At 44.6% G+C, this 24032-nt stretch overlaps 1 protein-coding gene across 5 annotated transcripts in view; it reads left to right on the top strand.

The window, feature by feature from the left end:
• The window catches only part of Nav1 (neuron navigator 1), a 239969-nt gene extending 217874 nt beyond the window's left edge, over window positions 1-22095 (top strand). For all 5 annotated transcript variants that reach the window (XM_060364356.1, XM_021636656.2, XM_021636654.2 and 2 more), the window contains 16 exons: window positions 336-419; window positions 638-749; window positions 5787-5908; window positions 9343-9539; window positions 9792-9984; window positions 10072-10240; window positions 10525-10622; window positions 11151-11246; window positions 11501-11660; window positions 12059-12294; window positions 13117-13271; window positions 13416-13487; window positions 14115-14311; window positions 14938-15056; window positions 18632-18829; window positions 21181-22095. In XM_060364356.1, the coding sequence (XP_060220339.1) occupies window positions 336-419; window positions 638-749; window positions 5787-5908; window positions 9343-9539; window positions 9792-9984; window positions 10072-10240; window positions 10525-10622; window positions 11151-11246; window positions 11501-11660; window positions 12059-12294; window positions 13117-13271; window positions 13416-13487; window positions 14115-14311; window positions 14938-15056; window positions 18632-18829; window positions 21181-21276 (2304 nt within the window). In that variant the 3' untranslated portion in view covers window positions 21277-22095. The remainder of the gene's footprint in view (window positions 1-335; window positions 420-637; window positions 750-5786; window positions 5909-9342; window positions 9540-9791; window positions 9985-10071; window positions 10241-10524; window positions 10623-11150; window positions 11247-11500; window positions 11661-12058; window positions 12295-13116; window positions 13272-13415; window positions 13488-14114; window positions 14312-14937; window positions 15057-18631; window positions 18830-21180) is intronic.
• The last annotated feature ends 1937 nt before the right edge of the window (window positions 22096-24032 follow it).

Raw genomic sequence — 24032 nt, 5'->3', positions numbered from 1 at the left:
TGATTCCAGAGGCGGGTGCCCTCCCATCAAGCCATGCACCCACCCACCACATCAAACAGGGAGGGACTTTGCCGCTGCTGGTGGCTGATAGGAACCAAGAGGCCCTGAAAGCCTGCCTGGCCCACTCAGCTCTGTTATTCAAGAAGCTGGTTCTCTCCGGGAAACCTATTTGATTCCACCTTGTCTGCCCAGGAAAATCAACACCTTAAAACCAACAAGAGTTTTGTTAGCCGTGGTCAGCCCTGAGATGCGGAAAATCTGTGAAACTACTCCCCTATCAGCCACTTCCTCTTCTGCAGCCTCACGTGCCTTACTTCTTTGTATGTTTGTGTCAGGCCAACCTCGTGGCTGCTTTCGAACAGAGCCTGGTGAATATGACATCCCGCCTGCGACACCTGGCAGAGACAGCTGAGGAGAAGGTGAGAGGCTCAGGGCTACCTCCTCCACACCACCGTCAGGGCCATGTTCTCACTGTGACTGTCAGCCTGCCTGTCCAAGCCTGTCCGCATCCCAGTGCTCCGCATTCACCACCCCCAGTTCCCTGGCCTTCTCTGTTGAGAGCAGTAGAATCCCATGCCTGGTTCACTCTCAAGTATTCCTGCTGAGCACCCAATGACACAACCATCGTTTCTCTTAGGACACGGAGCTGTTGGATTTGCGAGAAACTATAGACTTTCTGAAGAAGAAGAATTCTGAGGCCCAGGCAGTCATTCAGGGAGCACTGAATGCCTCAGAAGCCACACCCAAAGGTAGGACATTAGCCAGAGGGTGAATGGATTGGAAAAACAGCAGGGATGAGCGAAAGAAAGATCATTATAGGACCCACAGCATGCCAACTTTCATATCCAGTTTCTAGAAGGTACGGGCCCTTAGGTACCTCCGGGTGATGTCTGGATGCCCAGGGTGGAGCGCCTGCAGCATGACCCCATAAACCCTGAGGATGAGGGCAAGTAGAAACCTATAATCTCCATAGGCCTGCTACCTTCTCCTCAGCCTTTAGACCAGAGCCAAAGACAGTCAAAGGTCATCTCAACAAAGCTTCATCATGTAGCCCTAGTTAGCTTAGAACTCACAATTGCATTGCTGCCTCCACCTCCCACGTGCTGGAATCATAGGTGTGTGCCCCCAGGCCAGCTAGAAATTATTCCTTTTAGTTTGCTTTCAATTATTTATTTTTTAAGTTTGTAAGCAAGTACATATCATATGTTGAATATATTTCCCCTCTGCCCCTTCCTTCCCCTTTTCTTAGCCCTCACTCACCCTTCCTGTTACTCCCCTTGTCCCCTAGACACTCTTAGTTCTATTCTCTTCATGTCATATACATGCATGTGCAATTCTATACATCCATATAAAAATCTAGGCACAAATGAAAGTGTGATACTTTCTTTCCAAGGTTGACAAGAAGTAAACCTTAAATGAAGGCAGTTTCAAAATAGCACAAATGTGTGCTTGGTCTACACACATGTACATGATTTCACTTGATTGTCGCTTCTCTGCACCATGGGGATCCAACCCGCAATTCAAATGAAATGATACAGGTTCACCGGGCTCTGGGGCAAGTTAGCCTGGGTACTCAGGATCAGTCATGCCTTGCTTACAGACGAAGAAGGTGGTTTCCTGTAGGCCAGCAGTGCGGCTCAGTAATGGAGGCTTAGCCAGCATCGACAAAGCCCTAAGTTCCAACCCCAACACAGAACAACAAACGCCTCCTATCTTCCAGTCCTTTATCACAAGCCAGGCCCAGGGGACAATTTGGCAGGCCTCTTATTTACCCCAGTCATTTTTATTTGTTTGTTTGTGGTTGCTCTTTTAGCTTTTTTGAGACAGGAATTCTGTATAGCCCTGGCTGTCCTGGAACTCATGCTGTAGACCAAGCTGGCCTTGAACTCAGACTCAGAGATCCTCCTATCTGCCTCCCAAGGGCTGGGATTAAAAGTACATGCCACCTCTGCCTAGCCCATAGTCATTTTCCTACCACTTTTTTCTCCTCGTCCCTCTGCTGACCTCTGTGACTTACAGTGACCATAGCACTCAATGCCTTACTTGAGAAGATGAACATCCTCAAGTGAGACTCCATTATTATCTGCATTCCAGCAACCCGGTCCTCCCATTTTGTTGAAAGGAGCTATCACCTCTGGCCAAGAGTAACCTCTTGAACACGCGCACGCACACATACACATGCCCACATTTTAAATCTAGATTCTACATATGAAAGTAAACCTCTTTGTCTGAGTCTGGCTTATGCTTAACCTTATTTCTGCTTGTATCCATTTTTCTGTAAATGTCACATTTTTACCTTTTCCTTATATCTGCATAAATTCCATTGTGTATATGCACATTTCTTTTTTCGTTTGTCTGTTGATAGACATCTAGACTGGTTCCCTTGCCTGGTTTTTGTGAATAGTGCAGCAGTAATCGTGGATGTGCAAATACTTCTGTGTTTGTTTGTGTAGTCCTACTTGTCCTCAAACTATGTAGAGCATACTAGCCACAAACTTGAAACAAACCCTTCTGCCTCTCCCCAGTGCTGAGATTATAGGTGTGCAACACCAAGCCTGGCTTTGCTGTTAATTTTTTGTATGTTCATCTTAATATCTTACAAACTTGCTGAGCTTCAGTTATTAGCTCACTGGGTTTTTTGTTTTGTTTTTAATTTGATCAAGTTTTGCCTGCATATATGTCTGTACGTAAAGGTGTCAGAAGCCCAAGAGCTAGAGTTACAGTCAAGTGTGACCTGCAGGGGGTGGGGGTGGGGAGGGAGAGGGTCTGGGAATTGAACCCAGGTCCTCTATAAGAACAGCCAGTGCTCTTAACCACTGAGCCATCTCTCCAGCCCCTTGTGGTTTGTTGTTGTTGTTTTGGTTTGTGTGTGTGTGTATGTGATTTTATTTATTTATTTTATGTATGAGTGCTCCATCTGTACGCCAGAAGAGGACATCAGGTTCCAGTATGAGGTTCTTGAGACTTGAACTCAGGACCTCTGATATAGCAGTGCTCTTATCTACTGAGTCATCTCTCCAGCCCATTTTGTTTGTTTGTGTTTCACCCACTTCTCCATCTGCTTCTATGCAGACCAGTCTCTTGAACACCACACCTCTGTTCCTAATGTTATTTTGGACATTTCTACTTCATTGACTTTATGGGTATCTATAGCTTAGCATTCCTAAAATTGAAAGCTCCCCATTCTCCCCCCACCCCCCATTTCACCCTTGTATAAATACACAACAAACCTTTTTCCCCATCTGCAGTTTTTCCCAGCCTAGTCACTGGGCCATTAGGGCCGTCATTTTAAAATTCATGTTTTCCTCCTCACTGGTTGGCCCTTGCAGTGAGTTCATTCTGGCACCTATGCGATCTCAATTATGCTCCACCTCTGTGTTGTTACTGTCCTGGCTCAGGTTTTCCTGGGTTACTACACTAATCTAACTGGTTCTGAGGGCTCCAGTCCCTACTTTCCACTGCTCCCAGAGAAACTGCATTGTCAGTTCAGATCAAAACACATTCTTATTTAAATATGAGCTGGTTATTAGATAAAAGGAATTGTTAATTTTCTTTGGTATGATAATCCTTTTGTGAGCAAGTATCCATATTCACAGGAGATTTATCTTCAGGTATTATTTTCAAATCTGTGAGAAAGGGGGTAAGGAGCAGATACAATAAAGTGTTCACAATGGCTGAGTTCGGCAGAGGGCATCTGGGTGTTCTTTTACTGTGCTGTCACTTTTCTCTTGTGTTTGAAACATTTCAGAAAAGCAGGTTAGAAGAGTCGAGAACATCCTTGCCCTTCGAGTCTCACAACGGCCTCCTCCTGCTCTAACTGCGCCCTTCCTTTTAGCTCCATCCTCCATCATTTCCTCTCGCATACAATATTCTACCTACAAATAATCCTGCCATATGGTGGACACCTTTCTAAGCATCCTAGTCACTTATTCCAGATGGCAGCCTAACAAAGCATATTTTGCAATGAGGAGAATAAGACAGAGAAAACCATTTGATCCATTACCACAGGTGATCCATCTGGGATATTCAACTATTTCCAAGTTCCCAAGTGAACTTTGCTCTTGAGATAACACACTCTAAATGAATAAATTATGACTGTCTGCTGGAAATGTTCACAGTAAACTTTTGTTCATGTTGATCAAGAAGCAATATCATAGTCTGGCACGGTGGTACATGCCTATAAGGAGGCAGAGGCAAGCAGATCTCTGTGAGTTCAAGGCAGCCTGGTCAACAAAGTGAGTCCAGGACAACCAAAGCTACACAGGAAAGCAACAAAAAACAAAAACAAGACAATTTCCTTTCTTAAGGAGGACTTCCAGAAGCTTCACTGGAGCTAGTGCTTCAACAGTGCTGCCTAGCTGTGCTTTATTTATGGATAGACATTTGCACAGTACAAAACTCAAGATGCAAGAAGTATTTTCTAACTTATGATGCTGCAAACGTATCTTTTGCACTCTGCCCCTTCCACAGTCCTGAGAGCTGAACCCAGCACCTTATCCATAGTAAGCAAGCATTTTACCACCAAGCCATCTCTCCAGCCCTCTTTTGTTATTGAAAGTAGCTTAGACATAATTTTTAACTTAGTAGATGGACTTGCAGCTATTGAAAGATCCCTTTGCTAGTCTAATACTTGGTACTTTTTTTTAACTTTTGGTGTGAGGGGGCTTGAACCCAGGGCATCTGCATGTACTTTTCTCTGTCCCTGAATGCCTTCTCAGTGTTCCTGTCTGAAATATCTCCGCTCTTTCAGTATTCAAACATGTCCTCTGTTGGCCGCTTTACTTCCCTCCCTACCTTTTTAAAGAAGAGCAGAGAACTGAACTTTTCTGCCTATCAGATGACAAAGTGAAGCTCATTCAGGTTCAATACAAGGTATAGGCCGCTTATACTTGACCTTGAGCCAAAAGGCAGCCAAGTATTGCTAGAAGGTCATTAAAATATAATAGGGCCTGGGCCAAGAGGACCGCCACAAGTTCAGAGCCAGCCGGCTTCACAGTAGTTACAGGTCAGCCTGTCTCAAAAAAACAAACAACAGAAATAGTTATGGTGGCTCATACATATAATCCCAGCACTTGGGAAGCAAGGCAGGAGGGCTGTCACAAGTGTAAGACTAGCCTGGTGCACATAAACACAGACTCACATCCCAGTGTTTGTGGCACACGCCTTCAACCCCAGAACTCAGGAGGCAGGGGCAGGTGGGTCTTTGTGAATTCAAGGCCAGCCTGGTCTGCAGCGTGAGCTCCAGGACAGCCAGGGGCTACACAGAGAAACCCTGTCTCGAAAAACCAAAACAAAATAGACACACACATGGTGGGTGGGGTGGGGGTTATGTCTGTATTACATTGTCCAGGGCCAGCTTCAGTTAAATCCTTTTCACAACTTGTCAATCTGAGTTCATTTTTAAATCCTCTATTTCTCATACTAAACTGGGGCTACTTTTGTTGTATTTTGGCTTTTGTTTTATTTTGGTTTGGGACAGCTTCTTGCTATGTAACCTAGGCTAACCCAGAGCTCGCCTTTTAAGTTCTGGGCACCACTATGCCCAACTTGGACTGGGAGTTTGCTGGGAATAGGACTTGTTTCTTTTTTCACTTTAGCATTTTCTTCTATGTTGAAGAATGACTGTAACTCTAAATGTTCATTGAAGAAATAATCCACCTAATGCGCAGTGTATACCTAGAAGCTGGTTGGTCCTCCCTCCTTACCTGTTGCAACTAGACTCTCCTTAAGCCTCATGTTTTCTCTCAATTTACCTCTGTGTTCTTCCCACTTGTACTGGCCAATAGAACTCCGGATTAAGAGACAGAATTCCTCAGATAGCATCTCCAGTCTCAACAGTATCACCAGCCATTCCAGCATCGGTAGCAGCAAGGATGCTGATGCCAAAAAGAAGAAGAAGAAGAGCTGGGTAAGTAAAGGCCTGGAAGCTGCCCTGTGGTATCTTACCCCAGTGCAGGGAACTGGTCCTTTCAGGGTCGACCAACAGATGGTCCCTCCAATTAAAGTGTCAGTGTGACATCTCCTGGGAACAAAATCTGCTAAGTTTCTATTCCTTCAGCCATTGTCTACTCCCCCAACACCACCGCCACCACTTCCTAGCAGCCTTTGTATGTGTCTGCCTTCCTGGGGCTCTACCTACTGTACTTGGCCATAGAAGGATCTGAGAAAATATCCGGGGGGAGTAAGGTGGGGGTGACATGTGGAGAGAATTTCTAAGCCCAGCATCTCTATAGACACTCCTGGGGGCCATTGCCTTAGTTTGGGAGAGGTGGCTGTACTTCCATATCACTCTAAGGCTTGCCTTTGGCTGGTCCAGGGGTGGAGTTTGTTATGTGTGCTGTCCCCCTATAACTCAAAACTGGTCTTGGATGAGCTCTATAAGATCTTTAGGCAGGTGCAGGGCACTGTCTGACTGACTGAAATGGAGAGTGGCCCAGAGTGAGCCGTCTTGTCCCTGTCCCCTGCTGAGGAGGGCTGACCACAGACCTTCACCTAGTGCAGACAGGAGCCAGCTGTGTGAAAAAAACAACAGCTGTGTGAAATGCATGATTAGTGCTGCTGCTGCTGCTGCTGCTTTCATTTTTTTTTCTTTTATTTCCTTCAAAATGCTGACCTCAAATCCCTATTTTTTTCCAGGTTTATGAGGTAAGAGACTTGGTTCCTCTCCCTTTACTTTTTCTTTCCCTCTGCACACCCTCCCTATTTCCAGAGCAAGTATCCTCTCTTAAAAAAAAAAAAATTAAAAAAAGCCACTCATAACCCCCAACTGCCCACCTAGTTCCTAACTCACTCCGCTGCATGGTCCATCCACGCTGCCCCTCATGAGGACAGAGGAGTGGTCTGCTTAGGGGTCAAATGGGAAATCCTAACAACATTCAAATCTATGGCCTGCCATCTTCCCCTATTCCAAGATTGGCCTATTATAAAAAGCAGAACCGTTGAGCTCCTGTTATTCAGAAGATGAGCCTTTTTATTTCTGTCCCATTTACCACAGCAGCCTAAAATAGAAGAAAATCAATGGGTGGTTATTTGGATCACAGTTTCTGGAGGCCTGTTGATTTGGGGCTTAGTGTAAAACTTTAGCTTTAGAACAGTGTGAACTGGAGACAGGTGAGGGATTTATTTCATCCAGTGTAGGAAATACTTGTCACCCCAAAGGCCATCATGTAGCTTCCAAGGACATCAGCTAGAAGCCTACCAGACTAGTGGTATGGGTAAGTCACAACACAAGGGAGACTTAGGCAGGAGAAACACCACGAGTTCAGTGCCAGCCTGGGCTACATAGTGAATGCCTGGCCTGAGCTGGGCCCTCACGAAGGTAGAAGGAAAGAACTGACTCTGCAGAGCTGCCCTCTGACCTCCTGCACATGCTGTAGCAGGTGCATACAGATGGAGAGGCCAGCTGGTCATCTAAACTGCGTATTTAAAGTAGCAGTTCCCCAAGTGTGTTGTGCAGATCGGCAGTCCACTGAGATGTTCCTTTCAAGGTGATAATCTCATCCTCACATTCCTCTGAGGAGCACTGCATTTTTTACTTAGCATGTCTACACTGGGAAAGTTCTAAGACATCCCCTCCTTAGCAAAGAATCCTGGTTCTCTTTGCTTACTACATTGATTGAGCCATTGGAGACACAGCAAATGACTCCCTGCAGCTCTGATTGTCAGAGTACTAAGATTCACACAGCACTACTGTCATAGAAGCATAAGGGTGGCAGAAAGCCATTTGTGGCCACAGGATTTCTCTCCTGAGAGGGAAGGAGGCAGTGGCAAGACTGACTCCCATGAGGGAGTAGTGTGGAGAAAACTCCTCTGGACTGAAAATCAGGAAGCCTGAATGTCTTCCTTAAGATACACAATGTCAGGGCAGGAGAGATGGCTCAGTAGTTAAGAACACCCTTCCAAAGGACTGGCACCCACATGGCAGCTCACACCTGTAACCCCAATTCCAAGGGATCTGACACCTTCACACTAATGCACATAAAATAAAATTAAATAAATTAAAAAAAATACATAACGTGGAGTCAGTGAGCTCTGGCCTTTCAGGCTCAACACTTCATCTCCACAGACAGCTGGCTTTGCAGTGCCTCAAGCCCTGCTTGCCCTGTGACAATATACCCTAACCAACTGCATACATACTCTTACCTCTCTGCCAAGTCAGCTCGGGCCTCATGTTTTACCTAGGAGTTCCGCACACACACATGCACTAGCTCCATAAGCTCCCAGGAGACTTCAGGCGTGTTCTAAGAAACACATCTTGTAAGTCCATGCTCAGTTTCTCCCCGCTACTCCCCGCCCGTTTGCACTTACTATTCCACACATCTGGCTTGCCTTTGTCCCTACGGCCTCTGACCCCTCCTTTACTCTCGTCTCTTGCTGTCATCCCATGTCTATGTCCCTGTGTGTGTGTGTGTTTGTGTGTGTGTGTGTGTATTGTGTGTGCATGCTGTACGCAGGCATGTGAATGGGTGTGGGTCAGCTCCTTGGCTCGAATATCTAGCTCACATCCCTAATATCTCGAATATCTAGCTTCACATCCCCAAAGCTTATCAACACCAGAATGGAACAACCTCTGCTCAGATTATAATGCCCTACGTAGCCAAGGAATGGCTGGAAAGTAGTTTTTACTCTAGGACATTTGGCATAGTAAACGATGCTGAAAGGTGGGCCTGGGGTAAACATCTGCAATCCTGGCACTTGGGAGGTAGAGGCAGGAGGATCCAGAGTTTAAGGTTACCCACTGCTGCATACTGAGTTCAAGGCTAGCCTGGTCTACATGAGACCCAGTTAAAAAGGGGTGGGGGAATCTTTTATTTGGATGTTTTAACCACCATGCCATGTGCTGAGAACAAGAATTCTAAATGAAACTTGATACTACTTCCTTCTCTTGATATTCACAGTTACTGATTAATTTGTGAAGAGATTAATAAATTCTTGTATAATGAGCCCAAGTCAGAGGTGGCATCCTAAAACCCACAGAGAGTGAGGTTCTAGAATAATCAGATAATGGAGGAGGTGAAATTGGACTATTGAGAGGTATATCTACCATGGGATATCTGGGGAGGCTTTGTTGTTTATTTTTGGTTTTTCTGTTTTGAGGGACACAGTTCCCTCCATGGACTCAACAAGCTTTCTTGGCCTAAAATGGCAGCAAACAAATGATCCTACTTTTTTTTTTCAGTCCTGATTTCTAGATAACTCCTCTGTCCATATGTCACCTCACAGAGTGGGTGTAATTACAAGTAAATCCTCTGCCTCCACATCCCTGTCCCAGCCCTAAAGCTGTCCTCCTCATCCCAGTGGAAAGCCTTGACGTCTCTCTCCCTGGAATCTGCTCTCTCCTAGCTTCGAAGTTCCTTCAACAAAGCCTTCAGTATTAAAAAGGGTCCCAAGTCAGCCTCCTCATACTCCGATATTGAGGAGATCGCCACACCTGACTCCTCAGCACCGTCATCCCCCAAACTACAGCATGGCTCCACAGAGACTGCATCCCCCTCCATCAAGTCCTCCAATTCGTCCTCTGTGGGCACTGAGGTCACCGAGTGAGTGCTCTGTCCATCAGCTACCCTAGTAAACGGCTGGCTGGAGTTGGCAGTAAGCCCACAGACCCTGACAAATGCCACCATATTGATGTCCTGTCCCTGGGCATGGGAGACCCACAAAAGGACCCTTCCTTATAAACCAACTGGGATCTCCATGAGCAAAAGGAAACAAGACTGTGGGTCAGGAATGTCAAAATCCCCTGCTACCCAGTGCTTCTCTGGGATCCAGGCTGACCTTTTGCTTCCTTACAGGGCCCCTGCTCATCCAGTTCCCCACACTAGACTGTTCCAAGCCAATGAGGAGGAGGAGCCAGAGAAGAAGGAGGTATCAGAACTGCGCTCTGAACTATGGGAGAAAGAGATGAAGCTTACGGATATCCGGTTGGAGGCCCTCAACTCTGCCCACCAGCTGGACCAGCTTCGGGAGACCATGCACAATATGCAGGTCAGTGTCTGAGCAGAGCTGCAGGAGGGGAGAACAGGCCTGACATCCATGCCACCCTGCCACCTGGCCCATCTCTTCTGCCCACAGTTGGAGGTAGACCTGTTGAAAGCAGAGAATGACCGGCTGAAGGTTGCCCCCGGCCCCTCCTCAGGCTCCACTCCAGGGCAGGTCCCTGGATCATCTGCTTTGTCATCCCCGCGCCGTTCTCTGGGCCTTGCACTTAGCCATCCCTTCAGCCCCAGTCTCGCAGATACAGGTACCGGCTTGAGAAGGGTTTATGTGGGTTGAAGGAGAAAGGGCTCATTTACATCCTTCCCACCTGTGCTGTGGTCAGGGGGTTAATGGTGTTGAAATCAAGAAGATTCTACTGTCAGTGAACACTAGCAGTTGTTAAGGTTCTTAGTTCTACATCTTCTCAGATTGGGGCTCCCATCTCTGCTTTGTCATAAATAAGGAATTGTTATTTGGAAAGGAAAATAACTACCAATTTGAAGCAAGGCTGAGTCCTTAAATCCAATTAGTCTTTTTCAATTCCCCCAGACCTATCACCCATGGATGGCATCAGCACCTGTGGTCCAAAGGAAGAAGTGACCCTTCGAGTGGTGGTACGGATGCCGCCCCAGCACATCATCAAAGGGGTAAGGGACTTTAGGGAGGGCTGGGACCAGCATGATATAGACGGCCCCAGATTTGCACTGGGCCGACAGTATGTGTGTTTAGTAGAAACTCTACTTCCATTTTGAGTTTTGATCTCTTCCTGGGTTAGCAGTATGTAGTACGAAAGACCCTGAATGAAGACTGTGAGCCACAGCTCCCAGCCAGCCACATGACCATGAGAGTCAACAAGTGCTCCCATGGCATCAGTGTTCTGAATGCACTTTGGGCTCAGTGACATCTTAACTCATAAGACAGGGTCTCCTGAAGCTCACACTGAGCTTGAACTTACCGGGTAGTAGAGGATAACCTAAAATGCTGATCCTCTTGCCTCCACACCCCTCTTTCGGGGGTGCTGTCACATATAATAGAAGACCTGGGCTGTCATACACAAGAATGTAAGGGCTCTGGATAGTCTGAGACTAGAGTGTTCAGCTCCTGAGGCTTTCTAGGGCCTCCTGTTCTAGCACCATCTTTGTTAAGGCTCATGTGCTTCTACCCTAACCTTGCAGGACTTAAAACAGCAGGAGTTCTTCTTGGGGTGCAGCAAGGTCAGTGGCAAAGTGGACTGGAAGATGCTGGATGATGCTGTCTTCCAGGTGTTCAAGGTAAAGTGATTCTCACACTCAAAAAGGTTGGTCGTCTTTTCCTGGGGCTGTAAGCCCCCCCAGGCCCTGGGATTTGAGAAACTTTATTGATTCTAGGTGCTTTATTGAGGAATGCAAAATAGGAAAATGCACATAGCCTACCCCCTTCCTATATACCTCCTGTCATTGCCTATAATATCTGTTCTTTCTTGTGGCTTTTCCATCTGTAGTTATGTCTTTTCAGTACCGTCACTAACTTCTTGTTCTTCTATCAGGACTACATTTCTAAAATGGACCCAGCTTCCACCCTGGGACTAAGCACTGAGTCCATACATGGCTACAGCCTTAGCCATGTGAAACGAGTGTTGGATGCTGAGCCCCCAGAAATGCCTCCTTGCCGCCGAGGTGTCAATAACATATCAGTCTCCCTCAAAGGTCAGTCTTTATCTCTTGGGGTGAGGTGGTATAGCATGGAGGCAGGAAAGGGATTATCAAATAATGTATCACACATTCATGTAACAAGAAATTATTGAGAGATGCTAATGTGAAGGTGCTTAAGTAATACAGGAAATTTAAGACAGACGAGTAAGACCCAGTCTGAAGCCCCAAACTTGGGCTTCTTTCTCTACTCATCCTCTTCTAGCTCATAGTGTATCCCTAAAAAAATGAGGTCCAGGTTTTCAAAGCTGGGGGTGAGGGGTTACCTCCAAGGTAACTGTAAGACAAGTAGCCCTGACTCTCTTCAGTAGAGTAGATGATAAAGAAGGAGCTCTTTGGTTATCTTGTCATCCTCATGGCTGGTGAAGACTCATGCTTTCTGGGGTGTGGTACAGGTCTGAAGGAGAAGTGCGTGGACAGCCTGGTGTTCGAGACACTCATCCCCAAGCCCATGATGCAGCACTATATAAGCCTCCTGCTCAAGCACCGGCGCCTTGTTCTCTCCGGCCCCAGTGGCACTGGCAAGACCTACTTAACCAATCGGCTGGCTGAGTATCTTGTGGAGCGCTCAGGCCGTGAGGTCACCGATGGCATCGTCAGCACTTTCAACATGCACCAGCAATCTTGCAAGGTGGCTGTCCCGAGACCTCCTACCAATCTGCAAACCTCAGCCTCACCCAAGCCTTTCCCTGGTCCCTTCCTGTCCCTCATTTTCCCTTTCCATAGCTCTGCCTTAATCTTTTTCCTATCTTCAGTGTTCTTTCACCCTTCCTCTCTCCTTCAGTGTTCTTTTCCCTCCCTCCCTTCCCTCCTCCCTCCCTCCATGTCATTTCCCCCATCCCTGCAGTAATGTGCCTTGAATGTACCCTAAAATAGTACAAGCCTTGGGTCTCCCAAACTGAGGAAGACATCAACTTGGTTGTGGCACAGCTGAGGTTGTGGCATCAACTCAGTGAAAAACCATTTCAGAATAGATGCTCCTTACTTTGGGGAATACTGAAGATTGCTGCCTATGGGGCTGGAGAGATGGCTCATCAGTTAAGAGCACTGACTGCTCTTAACCTCTCTGTCTATCTGACCTCTTTCAGAGTTCTGAGTTCAATTCCCAGCAACCACATGGTGGCTTACAACCATCTATAATGGGAGCTGATGCCCTCTTCTGGCATGCAGGCATACATGCAGACAGAGCACCCATTTAATAATTAAAAAAAAAAAAAAAAAAAAAAAAAAAAAGCTTGCTGCTTGAGAGGGGTGGGAGATTTAGCTCAGTGGTAGAGTACTTGCCTAGCTTGTTCAATGCCCTGGGTTCAATCCCCAGCACTTTGTAGGCAGATAGAAGGACCAAATATCCCAGGGAAAAACAAAATTAACAGAGCTTCTCCAAAATTCTTCTGGCCAAGGTTTTCCAGGTGCTGGCTCCTGAGTGCTCACCCACGGTCTTCATTTATTTCAGGATCTGCAACTGTACCTCTCCAACCTGGCTAACCAGATAGACCGGGAAACAGGAATTGGGGACGTGCCCTTGGTGATCCTACTGGATGACCTGAGTGAAGCAGGCTCCATCAGTGAGCTGGTCAATGGGGCCCTCACCTGCAAATATCACAAATGGTAAGCTGGGTCAGGACCATTCCCCACAGTGGGAATGGGGAGAGGAACATAGCCCAGTCCAACCTATGAGCTTCCCATTGTGCACATGACAGACAGTAATTACCAAGGCAGATCTAAGCAATCCTTCTCCCTTTCTTCCCACAGTCCCTATATCATAGGTACCACCAACCAGCCTGTAAAAATGACACCCAACCATGGCTTGCACTTGAGCTTCAGGTAAGAACTATGTCCTTGAATGAAACTTCTGGCCTTATCAGTGATCTGTAAATAATAATTAACTCCTGAACTTGTGAGCAGTGGAGCAAGTAGCAGAAGAGAATAGGCAGAAACTGTCAGTCTGGGAAAAGGAAATAGATGTTTTTGCATGCCAGTTACATTGCAGAAGAGGAGGCTTTTGAGAAAAGGGAAGGAACAAAAGACTAGGAGAAGCCGACCATGGTGGTGCATCCTTTAATCTCAGTACTCGGGGAGGCAGAGGCAGGCAGATCTCAACCTCGTCTACAAAGAGAGTCCAGGACAGCTAAGGCTCCACAGGGAAACCCTGTCTCCAAAAACAAAACAAAACAAACAAAAAACTAGGAGAAACCCTGCTTGGCTGCTGTACTAAGAACTTTCTTCTCAGTCACTCTGAGACCAGGAAGTTATTTGAGGGGGTCAGAGTTGAAAACCAGCTCTGCCCGTCCAGAGCTGCTACCTTACTGTCAATATCACCTCCTGTCACTTGAGAAAGTCAAAGGGGCATTCATGGGAGGCAGGCAGAAGGAGGGCCAGACTGGCAAGGGATGAACCCTGGCAGTGTCCCTGCTGGCACTCTGACCCTGTTCTTCCTATCCCTGGTGGCAGGATGCTGACCTTCTCTAACAACGTGGAGCCAGCCAATGGCTTTCTGGTCCGATACCTGCGGAGGAAGTTGGTAGAGTCAGACAGCGACATCAATGCTAACAAGGAAGAGCTGCTTCGGGTGCTGGACTGGGTGCCCAAGCTGTGGTATCACCTGCACACCTTCCTTGAGAAGCACAGCACCTCGGACTTCCTCATTGGTACTGGGGTCCAGCTTCCCCCTGGCATCTGGAAGCAGTTTCCCTTCCTATGTCTCAACCCCTGGAGGGAGGCTCTCTTTGCTTGCTGGAGTCGAACCACTCAAGTATTCAATAAGCCTTTCCGCTGCCAATAGCACAGTGAATTGGATAAATCCCTTCAGACATCAGAAAGCCAGGCATAATGGTGTGCGCCTGTGGTTCTATCTGTTTAGGAGGCTGAAACAGGAAAATTGCTTGGACCCACTACAAGTTCAAGGCCAGCCTGAAAAACATATTGAAACCTCCCCTAATCTTAAAGTAAATAAATAAATAGGTTAATTAGACAAAATAAATGTGCTGCTGGCATAGTTCAATGGTAGAGCACTTACTTAACTTGTACAAGGCCTTAGGTTAAAAAATAAAGCTACCTTCCCCTTCATTTTCCCCTCACAATAGCAAAAGGGAGAGAAGGTTTGCCTTCCTCTTTGTCTCACTTCCACCTTTACATCAATTTGCCAGACAGCTGGCACCCATTGCTCTTGAGCAACTTCAGATTTCCTCTAATGCTTTTTACTGAGGAGCAAAAGAAACAGGGCAGGGCAGATGAAGGTTCTCAGGCATCTTCATGGCTGCATCATTTTCCCTAGGCCCTTGCTTCTTTCTGTCCTGTCCCATTGGCATTGAGGACTTCCGGACCTGGTTCATTGACCTGTGGAACAATTCCATCATTCCCTATCTACAGGAAGGAGCCAAGGATGGGATCAAGGTGAGCTTCACCTTCTGGCCTTACTCAGGCTACTTATTGTCTAAGTATAACTTGTTACCAATTGATCAACCTTCTCCTTTTCCCTTCCTGGTCTCCCCAGCCTCTGATAACCACTATTCTTAAACATCTGTGAGATCAATTTTTATATTCCACATAGGACTGTGATAGTATGATGCTTATCTTTCTCTGTGTGACTTATTTCCACACTTGAAACCATGCTGCTGCAAAGAACAAGATTTCAATTCTTTTATGACTGAATTTTACCCCATTGAGTATGTAAGAACAGATTTTTGTTGTTGTTATTGTCGTTTTGTTTTTGTTTTTTGATACAGGGTTTCTCTGTATAGCCCTGGCTGTCCTGGAACTTGCTCTGTGGACCAGGCTGGCCTTAGACTTATAGAGAGCCACTTGCCTCTGCTTCTCAAGTGCTAGGATTAAAGATTTGCACCATTACTGCCTTGCTTACACCAGAATTTTCTTTTTTAATCCCATCATCAGTTAATAGACACTTGTCTGTGTCAATGCTACACTGACATGGGAGCAAAGATTTATGTCTCTTCAGCATACTGACCTCATTTCTTCTGAATATATACCTAGTAGAGAGATTGTTGCATATGGTAGTTTTATTTCAAATTTTTGAGACATCTTTGTACTGTTTTCCATCATGAACATACTAATTTGCATACCCACCACTAGTGTTGTCTGTGGTCATTTGAGGAATCACTGTTCTAACTGGATAAGCTCTTAACTAATTTGATTGGCATTACCCTAGTGACTATCGATACTGAGTATATTAAAATGACTTTTTGCATCACCTGTAATTAGAGCATACATGCTAGGACTAACACACTGTCATTCAATGACTGGTACTCATCAGTAATGTATCACCCCTAAATATCTATTGAGATAGATATTTAAGATGATATATTAAATCTCTAAAGGTATTTTCTTTTAAAGCAATACCATAAATCATTATTTCATATATTTTAAAGAAAATTTTGAAGTATTATTAATAGATTTCCAATTTAAAAGATAATGTCAGGAGGAAATGAGGGAGGGGGCTACAGGTGGGATACAAAGTGAATAAACTGTAATTAATAAATAAATTAATTTAAAAAATTAAAATAAGTTTTTTCCCCAGAATAAATAAATAAAAAAGATAATGTCTAGCCAGGCAGTGGTGGTGCACACCTTTGTTCCCAGCATGCAGAGGCAGAGGCAAGGTGGATCTCTGAGTTCGAAGCCAGCCTGGTCTACAGAGTGAGCTCCAGGACAGCCAGGGCTACACAATGAAACCCTGTCTCAAGAAACAAAACAAAACAAAAGAAATTCTTAGATAATAAAAGATATTATATATGATTAAAATTGAAGAATTCCTTCTTGGAAAATATATAAAATTTGGTTTTAGTATAACCTCAGTATCCATCATGGATGAATGAATAGTAAAATTGTGCTTGGTGTGCACATATATGCAATGCAGTGTGGATATGGATATAGGTTATTTGAAAGAGAGGATATAGGTTATTTGAAAGGTTTATCTATTGGTCAGATAAACCTACAAAAATTATGTTAAGTGAAATAAGCCAGGAATTTTTTTTAAAAATGCATGTTCTCAGTTACATGTGGGACATAGAAAAGTAGAACACACAAGCAGAGAATGGATGATTGCATAGATGTCAGCTAAAGGATTCAAAATTTCATTCAGACTGAGGAAACAAGTTCAAGAGACATATTGTATGTTATTGTCAATAAAATAATGTTGGGATAAATACTGCTTATTATTAAGCCTGTATTATTTAACCTGCTATCACAATTAAATAAAACACAGACACCTGTTGGATTTTATAATTGTCTTATTTACCTTGGGCTGGGCAGATATTTTCATCTATGCTCTCTCAATAGCCTCCCCATCTACCTCCCAGCCCCATCCAATGTCATCCCTTATCCGGGTTACCTTCCGTCCATAATCCTATAAGTACATGCTTATATTTTTCATCTTAGTGTTTTCTCCATCCATGCCATCCTTGGAGACCTTCCTCCCCCGAGCCACCACGATAACCCATCTTAGTGTCCTCCTTCCTCCTTCCTCCTTCCCTATGATTCTCCTGAATCCAACCCCCACCCCAACAGGAGCTTTAGCCACGCCTACTACATTTTGCCCTGCCCAGGTCTTAGGCCTTTTAATCAACCAATCAGGAACAATGACTTAGGCAGGTTTACACAACAAGGATAGGGCAGTAACCAGATCATGAGGTCCAGGAATTAGCATCAAAAATACAAGCATCAGACCAAACCCCAACAATTGTACAACATGGCAACTGTGTTCAATAACAGTATGCTTTAAAAGAAGATATATTTAAGTGTTCTCACCATAAAAAGATAAGACTTCAAATGTATAGATCATTAGCTTGATTTAACCATTTCACAATTGATATGTTTTCATATATGCTGTACTTTATAAATGTATACAATTTTTTATTATTTTAATTGCTTTTTTCCAAAGACTCACAAATAAAAACATCACACAGCTAGATTAAAGAATCACTAAAATGCTTGCCCAGTCTTAAAGTCTGTATGTTTCAGTGAGATTCTGCGTAGTTAGAATGGCTGTGCCTAAGCCAAGGAACATCACTTAGGACTTGACACTTTGGTTATGGATTACATTTTTATTCATTTAACCATCACATGCACAAAAAGCAGCAGCAGCAGCTATGACAGAGTTGAAACTAGAAAAAAACATAGCTTTATATCCTCTCTTATGGCTCATGTGTCCGTTGCCTGCATTATATCCATCCTCATCACCTATCTTTAGTGCAATTTTTATTTTTAAGTAAAATAAATAAGTAAGTATAGGACTGGAAATATAGCTCAGTGATGGATTACTTGTTTACTATACTTGAGTCTCTAGTGTCAGTTCTCAGACCCAAATTAATAATAGTTAACTAGTTAGTTAGTTAGTTAATCTAGGCTATGGTGTGTCACATGTCTTTAAATCTGGCATTTGGGTAAGTAGATAAGATGGGAGTGTCACAAATTTGAAGTCAGTCTGGACTATATAGTGAAATTTTTTAATTAACTAAAAACTATTTTTAAGGTTTAACTGGGCATGTTGCAAACTACTCTAATCTCGGGAAGCTGGGAAAGGACTGCTGTGCGTTTGAGGCTAGCCTGGAGAGTATAGCAAGCACCAGGACAGGCCAGGACCACATAATGATACTGTTTTAAAACAAAATTAGGTAGGCATTGTAGTAGCACATGCCTTTAATCCCAGCACTTGCAACTGGGAGGCAGAGCCTAGTCTATGTAGTAAATTCCAGATGAGCAAGAGGTATATGGTGAGACCCTGTCTCTAAGCAAACTTTTAAGACAATGTGCTAGAGTAGCCTCAATTATTCTGGAAGTTTATACCAACTTATTTTTATGGGAAGTTCACCTACATAGATCAAACCCTCAAGTCTTCATGTTTGAGGAAATATGTATTTCCAGGGATCGGATTTTTTGTGAAACGAAGAGATAACATGAGTAAGCTTCTTCTAATCTGTTGTCATCCCCTTGTTCACATTTTTCTTCTCCAGGTTCATGGACAGAAAGCTGCTTGGGAAGATCCAGTGGAGTGGGTCCGGGACACTCTCCCCTGGCCATCAGCCCAACAAGACCAATCAAAGCTATACCATTTACCCCCACCTTCTGTGGGCCCTCATAGCATCGCCTCACCTCCAGAGGACAGGACAGTCAAAGACAGCACCCCAAGCTCCCTGGATTCAGACCCTCTGGTAAGTAAAAGTCATAGAGTATTAAAGAACTGAATTACATACTCTTCACGTACATGTTTGATGGGCCTCATGCACTGAAGAGTTTAGCAAAGCCAGGATCAGAATAAGGCCAGTGAGGAACTCTGAGCATCAGGATCTTGGGTTCCAGTGATGTCATCCCTGTCTCCTAGCTGAAGCTAAATAACAGACCCAGGAATATGTTTTCTAGCTAAGGCCCAAGTTTCAGGCCATCTCTGTAAGAACATAGACCAAAAAAGGGCTGGAGAGGTAGCTCAGCAGTTACAAGCACCTGCTGCTCTTCCAGAGGCTCCAAATTCAGTTTCCAGCACCCATCTAAGCTTCAAATTTCAGCTCCAAGGAGGATATGACACATTTGACCTATGAGGTCACTGTGCTCATGTGAACATGCCTACATGCAGACACACATGATACACACACACATAATTAAAAATAATAAAAATTTAAAATGTAAAAACTATCATCAACCAAAGAAATAGCATGATAAGGTATGTTGGTGCTTTCTACTTCTGCCTCTTCTCTGATAGTATTCTGAGACTTCATCAGCTAACGTAAAATGTAAACCAGGGAGAAATGTTTTCAATGATATAGCCAAAAATTAGTATCTTTTTAAAAATTTTTTTAATTAATTACACTTTATTTACTTTTTATCCCCCCTGTAGTTCCCTCCCTTCTCCCTTCCCAATTCCTTCCTTCCTCCCCCTTCTCCACGCATGCCCCTCCCAAGTCTGCTGATAAAGGAGGTCTTCTTTTCCTTCCTTCTGATCCTAGTCTGTTAGGTCTCACCAGGAGTGGCTGCATTGTCTTCCTCTGTGGCCTGGTAAGGCTGTTCCTCGCTCAGGGGGAGGTAATTAAAGAGCAGGCCAATCAGTTCATGTCAGAGACAGTCCCCGTTCCCATTACTATGGAACCCACTTGGAGACTGAACTGTCATGGGCTACATCTGTGCAGGGGTTCTAGGTTATCTCCATGCATGCTACTTGGTTGGAGTATCAGTCTCCAGGAAGACCCCTGTGCTCAGATTTTTTAGTTCTGTTGCTCTCCTTGTGGGGCTTCTGTCCTCTCCAGATCTTACTATTTCCCCACTTCTTTCATAATATTCCCTGCACTCTGCCCAAAGATTGTCCATAAGTATCAGCATCTGCTTTGATAGTCTGCAGGGCAGACCCCTTCAGAGGCCCTCTGTGGGAGGCTCCTAACTTGTTCCCTGTTTTCTCCTTCTTCTGATGTCCATCCTCTTTGCCTTTTATTAGAAGCTTTCAGAGCCTTCAAAATGGCTCAACAGGGAAAAGAATTTGTCACACAAAGCTGTTGAGTTTCAGGAGAGAACCAACTCCCAAAAGTTGTCCACTGACTACCACATGTATGCCATGGCACACAAATCCCCCTACACACACACACACACACACACACACACACACACACACACACACACACGTGTGCGCATGCACCAAATAATAATTATATAAAAACAAACTACACAGAATAAAAGTTAAGCCTCTAAACAAAAGAATCTGCAAAAGATATGAAGAGGCATTTGACTAGAGGAAATATAAGTGACTGATAAAAACACAATATCCTCAATTATGTAATAATGAGAAAATGCAAATTAAATCAGGGAGCTGCTCTTTTCCATCGGCAGAGTGACTGGAGCATAGACTTTCATATTCTGCCAAGGAGATAGTCATTATTAAAACCACATTAGAGGGGAATTTAGCAGAAAGGAATGAAATTTAACACACAAATCATTTGATCTTGCCATTGCATCTTTCCAGTAGGGAATAATTGTTTTAATTGGAAGACTGATAACAGAGATAGAAGAAGAGATTGGCAGCGGTTTGAGTAGCACCAACCAGGCTTACTTAGCTAAAGTCTGAACTGTGAAATGGAAGAGAGGAGTACGCTGAAGTGGTAGACTTGACACAGGCTCTGGGGGTAACAAAGAGTCTTAACTGTTGGAGTATAGTTCAGGGCCAGTTACAGCACTTCTCCCATTACCCCCGGTATAAGCTGGCATGTATGGACATCTGTCATTCCCTGGAATGCATCTTGAAACAAGGGAATATTGTTCTCTGGTGTCCTCCACACTTATGACCCATGACACCTTGCAAAGGTATCCCAGGCAATGGTTTGTGTGCATGGGTTTACATCAGGATTGAAGCAATTGTCAGTTCTTCATGAACCACCTCTAAAGTCCCTGTTCTTAGTCACACCAAGGATCAGACCCATGATAGGGGTTTTGTAGGGGCTGGCTGGTTGGTTGGTTTTGGTTTCCCTGTAGGCAGGACCCAGCATCCCATCCCACATTCACCCTTCTCTTTGCCTCTTTTTAGATGGCCATGCTGCTGAAACTTCAAGAAGCTGCCAACTATATTGAGTCACCGGATCGAGAGACTATCCTGGACCCCAACCTCCAGGCAACACTCTGAGGGCCCAGAAGTCACTGTCACCTTGGACAACAGAAGGCTGCTTCAGCTTCACTAGCTCTCCTCTCCTCTCTTCTTTCGGAGCTCTGGCTCACCAGCCTCACCAGGAGAACAGGAGGGAAGAAGAGGGCAAGAGGAGGGATGGGTTCTTGGTGCTGAACCTTTGAGAACTTCCTGGTAGGGATTGGAGGGGTGGAGTTTGGGAACTCGTGCCCCTTAAATACATTTACTGGCCTCCTCTCATGACTTTGGAGAAAAGATGATTCTGGGTCTTTTCTCCAATTTTTGTTTCAACTCCTGGGCTTTCTGGGGAGGGATTCGGAAGACATCAAAAACAAAACAAACTCCAGCGGTTCCTAGCTGGTTCTCATGAACACCTCTGAGACAGTCACATATGGGGAAATCTAAGGGGGGCAGACTTTCTTGCAAACCCTTCCCAATTCTATCATCACTGCCAGCAATCTTCCCCCAGAGATCTGGCCAGAGCCCAGAAAACAAAGCATGTGGTATAACAAAAATAAATAAATAAAAATAAAAAAATTAAAGATGTGTAAATCAACCTGCAAAAGGTAAAAAGGCAATGGAAAAGATGAAGCTGGAAAAGAGGGGACCCAGTTGCCAAGATGGAAAGAGAGCTGCCAGATCTTGCCTTCTGGATGACAACAGGGGACACTGACAAGATGGCTACCAATCTACGATGTCACCAAACCACAAAAGTAACATTACAGCCTTCAGAGAAAGACTATTGAGCTGTCTTTCTGCCCTCTGATTGAACATGCATAAAGTCAAATAAATCCTACTTTTTAATTTTTCATTTTAAAATTTTATTTCTGTTTTTTTCCTTCCATTTGCCTATTTATTTGCCCCCTCTCTCCCAATTTTCTCACATCAATGAGATACTTGGGTTTTTCCATCCAGGAGATAGTTTTGCTTTCCAGGTGGGTTTTCTTTGGAGAATTTAATTCCATACTATTGGTGCAAGTTAGGCACCTGCCATGCCGCTATCTCTGCCATCCTTGGGGCTTATATGGGACAGGAAACATTGGCTCAGAATAGTCGAAGAAAAAGAATTCAGTTTCTTTGGCTTTTCTTTTGAGAAAGCACGTTCTACCTAGACGCTCAACTGTCATCCTCAGGCATGATAACAGAGATGGAAGAAAAGATGAAGCAGTACTCTTGAGCTTCATCTCGGACTGGAGGAAAACCAAAATAACTGGAAACACCTGCCTGTCTTATGGCCTGTCAGGCCCCTCACTGCACTGCTGGACAGTAGCCACTCCAGATTCCCTAGCTAGCCGTTACTATTTGGTTTTGACAGGTGAATAGTCACTTATAAGAGACTGAATGACCATGTGAGCTGCTTTGGATCAGAATAGAAGACTCAAGGAGTTTCACTTGGTGGCCAGTATTTGCCTTCCAAAGAGATCCACATCTTACAGACGTTGCCCTCTTCCAGTTTCTGCAACCCACGCCCCTTCATTTGACAAGTGCTTACTGAGTATTTCACTATACACCGGTCATAATGTTTAAAAAAGACAAGATTTGGTCCTTAAGTTCATAGTCTTGGAGAAAATGTTAATCTCCATTACGTATACACCCCTTATTATCTGGACCTTAAAAATCATCTGAGAAACAGATGAACCCCAAAGAGTCAGTTAAAGGAAGCCTTTGATTAGATCTCTACTATGTTGTGGGCAGAAGATCAGGCATCAGATCAGATGGAGCCTGAAGAACTATGGAATCTTGCTTGTCTAGATTGGGAAAATCTACTTCTGTCATTTCTGGAAACCAGGTAGAGAACCAAGTTCTAGGCTGAGCTGCCTTATGGGCTAACGTTTCAGTGCTCTGCAGCTCAGGGAAATATATAACGAGCTGGACCTAAGAGTTTGCTCTTCTGATTCCTAAGTAGCACAAGACTTATGAGAATCTATTCCAAGATTCTATAGGCAAACTAAACTGGGCCACCGTTCCACCCAACTGAGGAATTACATGCATCTGCCTCTTAAAAGTTGTTTTCATTTAGGTCCTCAAGAAGGTCTAGCTTGTCCCTCTTGCACCCCGTCACCCCCCAGCAAAAGCTTCTATATTCCCTGGGTAGCCCTGGGGATGACAGGGTCCTCTGTTCTGGAGACATTATTGCTATTGCTGCTAATTCCATGAGCTGTGAAGATACCCAACCAACTCAACTGCAAAATATGCAATTCTGTGGTGGGAAGAGGCTATCCGAGGATGGTGCTGAAATCACTGCCTTAAGGTCTCTGCTGTGCAGAATGAAAAGGACCCAGAGCTGGGTGTTCCAACTTAGAAGGAAGGGAAGACTGGACAGGCCTACTTTGGACATAGGTCTCTTCTGAACCCTACCTAAAGCTCCAGTACCATGGCAGGGCTCAGACTTTTGCTGACATCCTAATGCTTGAGCCCTTTACTCTTTTCTGGTGCTGCCCAGCCAGTGCCTTCTGACATGGATGTTACTGGCTACTCAAGAAGAAAGAAAGTGAAAAATGGAAGAAGTCTGTGCCTTCTTCCATTCCAACTGCCTCAGACCGCAGAGGGATTATCTCTGTGGTAACCATGGATACCAATCGAGAATTTTATTTGGGTCTGCAGCAAGTTGATACTGGAGGCCTCTCATCTATAACTTCATTTCTATTCCTGGGATACCCACCACCCTCTTCTCTCAGTTGACTGCTACATTTAGTTCAGGCCTCAAAGAGCTGTCCTCCAGGAAGTACGTTCCCATCCGGTGAAGTGCTCTTGAA

Source organism: Meriones unguiculatus, chromosome 11, assembly GCF_030254825.1.
Source record: "Meriones unguiculatus strain TT.TT164.6M chromosome 11, Bangor_MerUng_6.1, whole genome shotgun sequence".
NCBI classification, from domain to species: domain Eukaryota; kingdom Metazoa; phylum Chordata; class Mammalia; order Rodentia; family Muridae; genus Meriones; species Meriones unguiculatus.
Note: the sequence above shows the minus strand (reverse complement) of the source record. Positions and strands in the feature narration are given on the sequence as shown.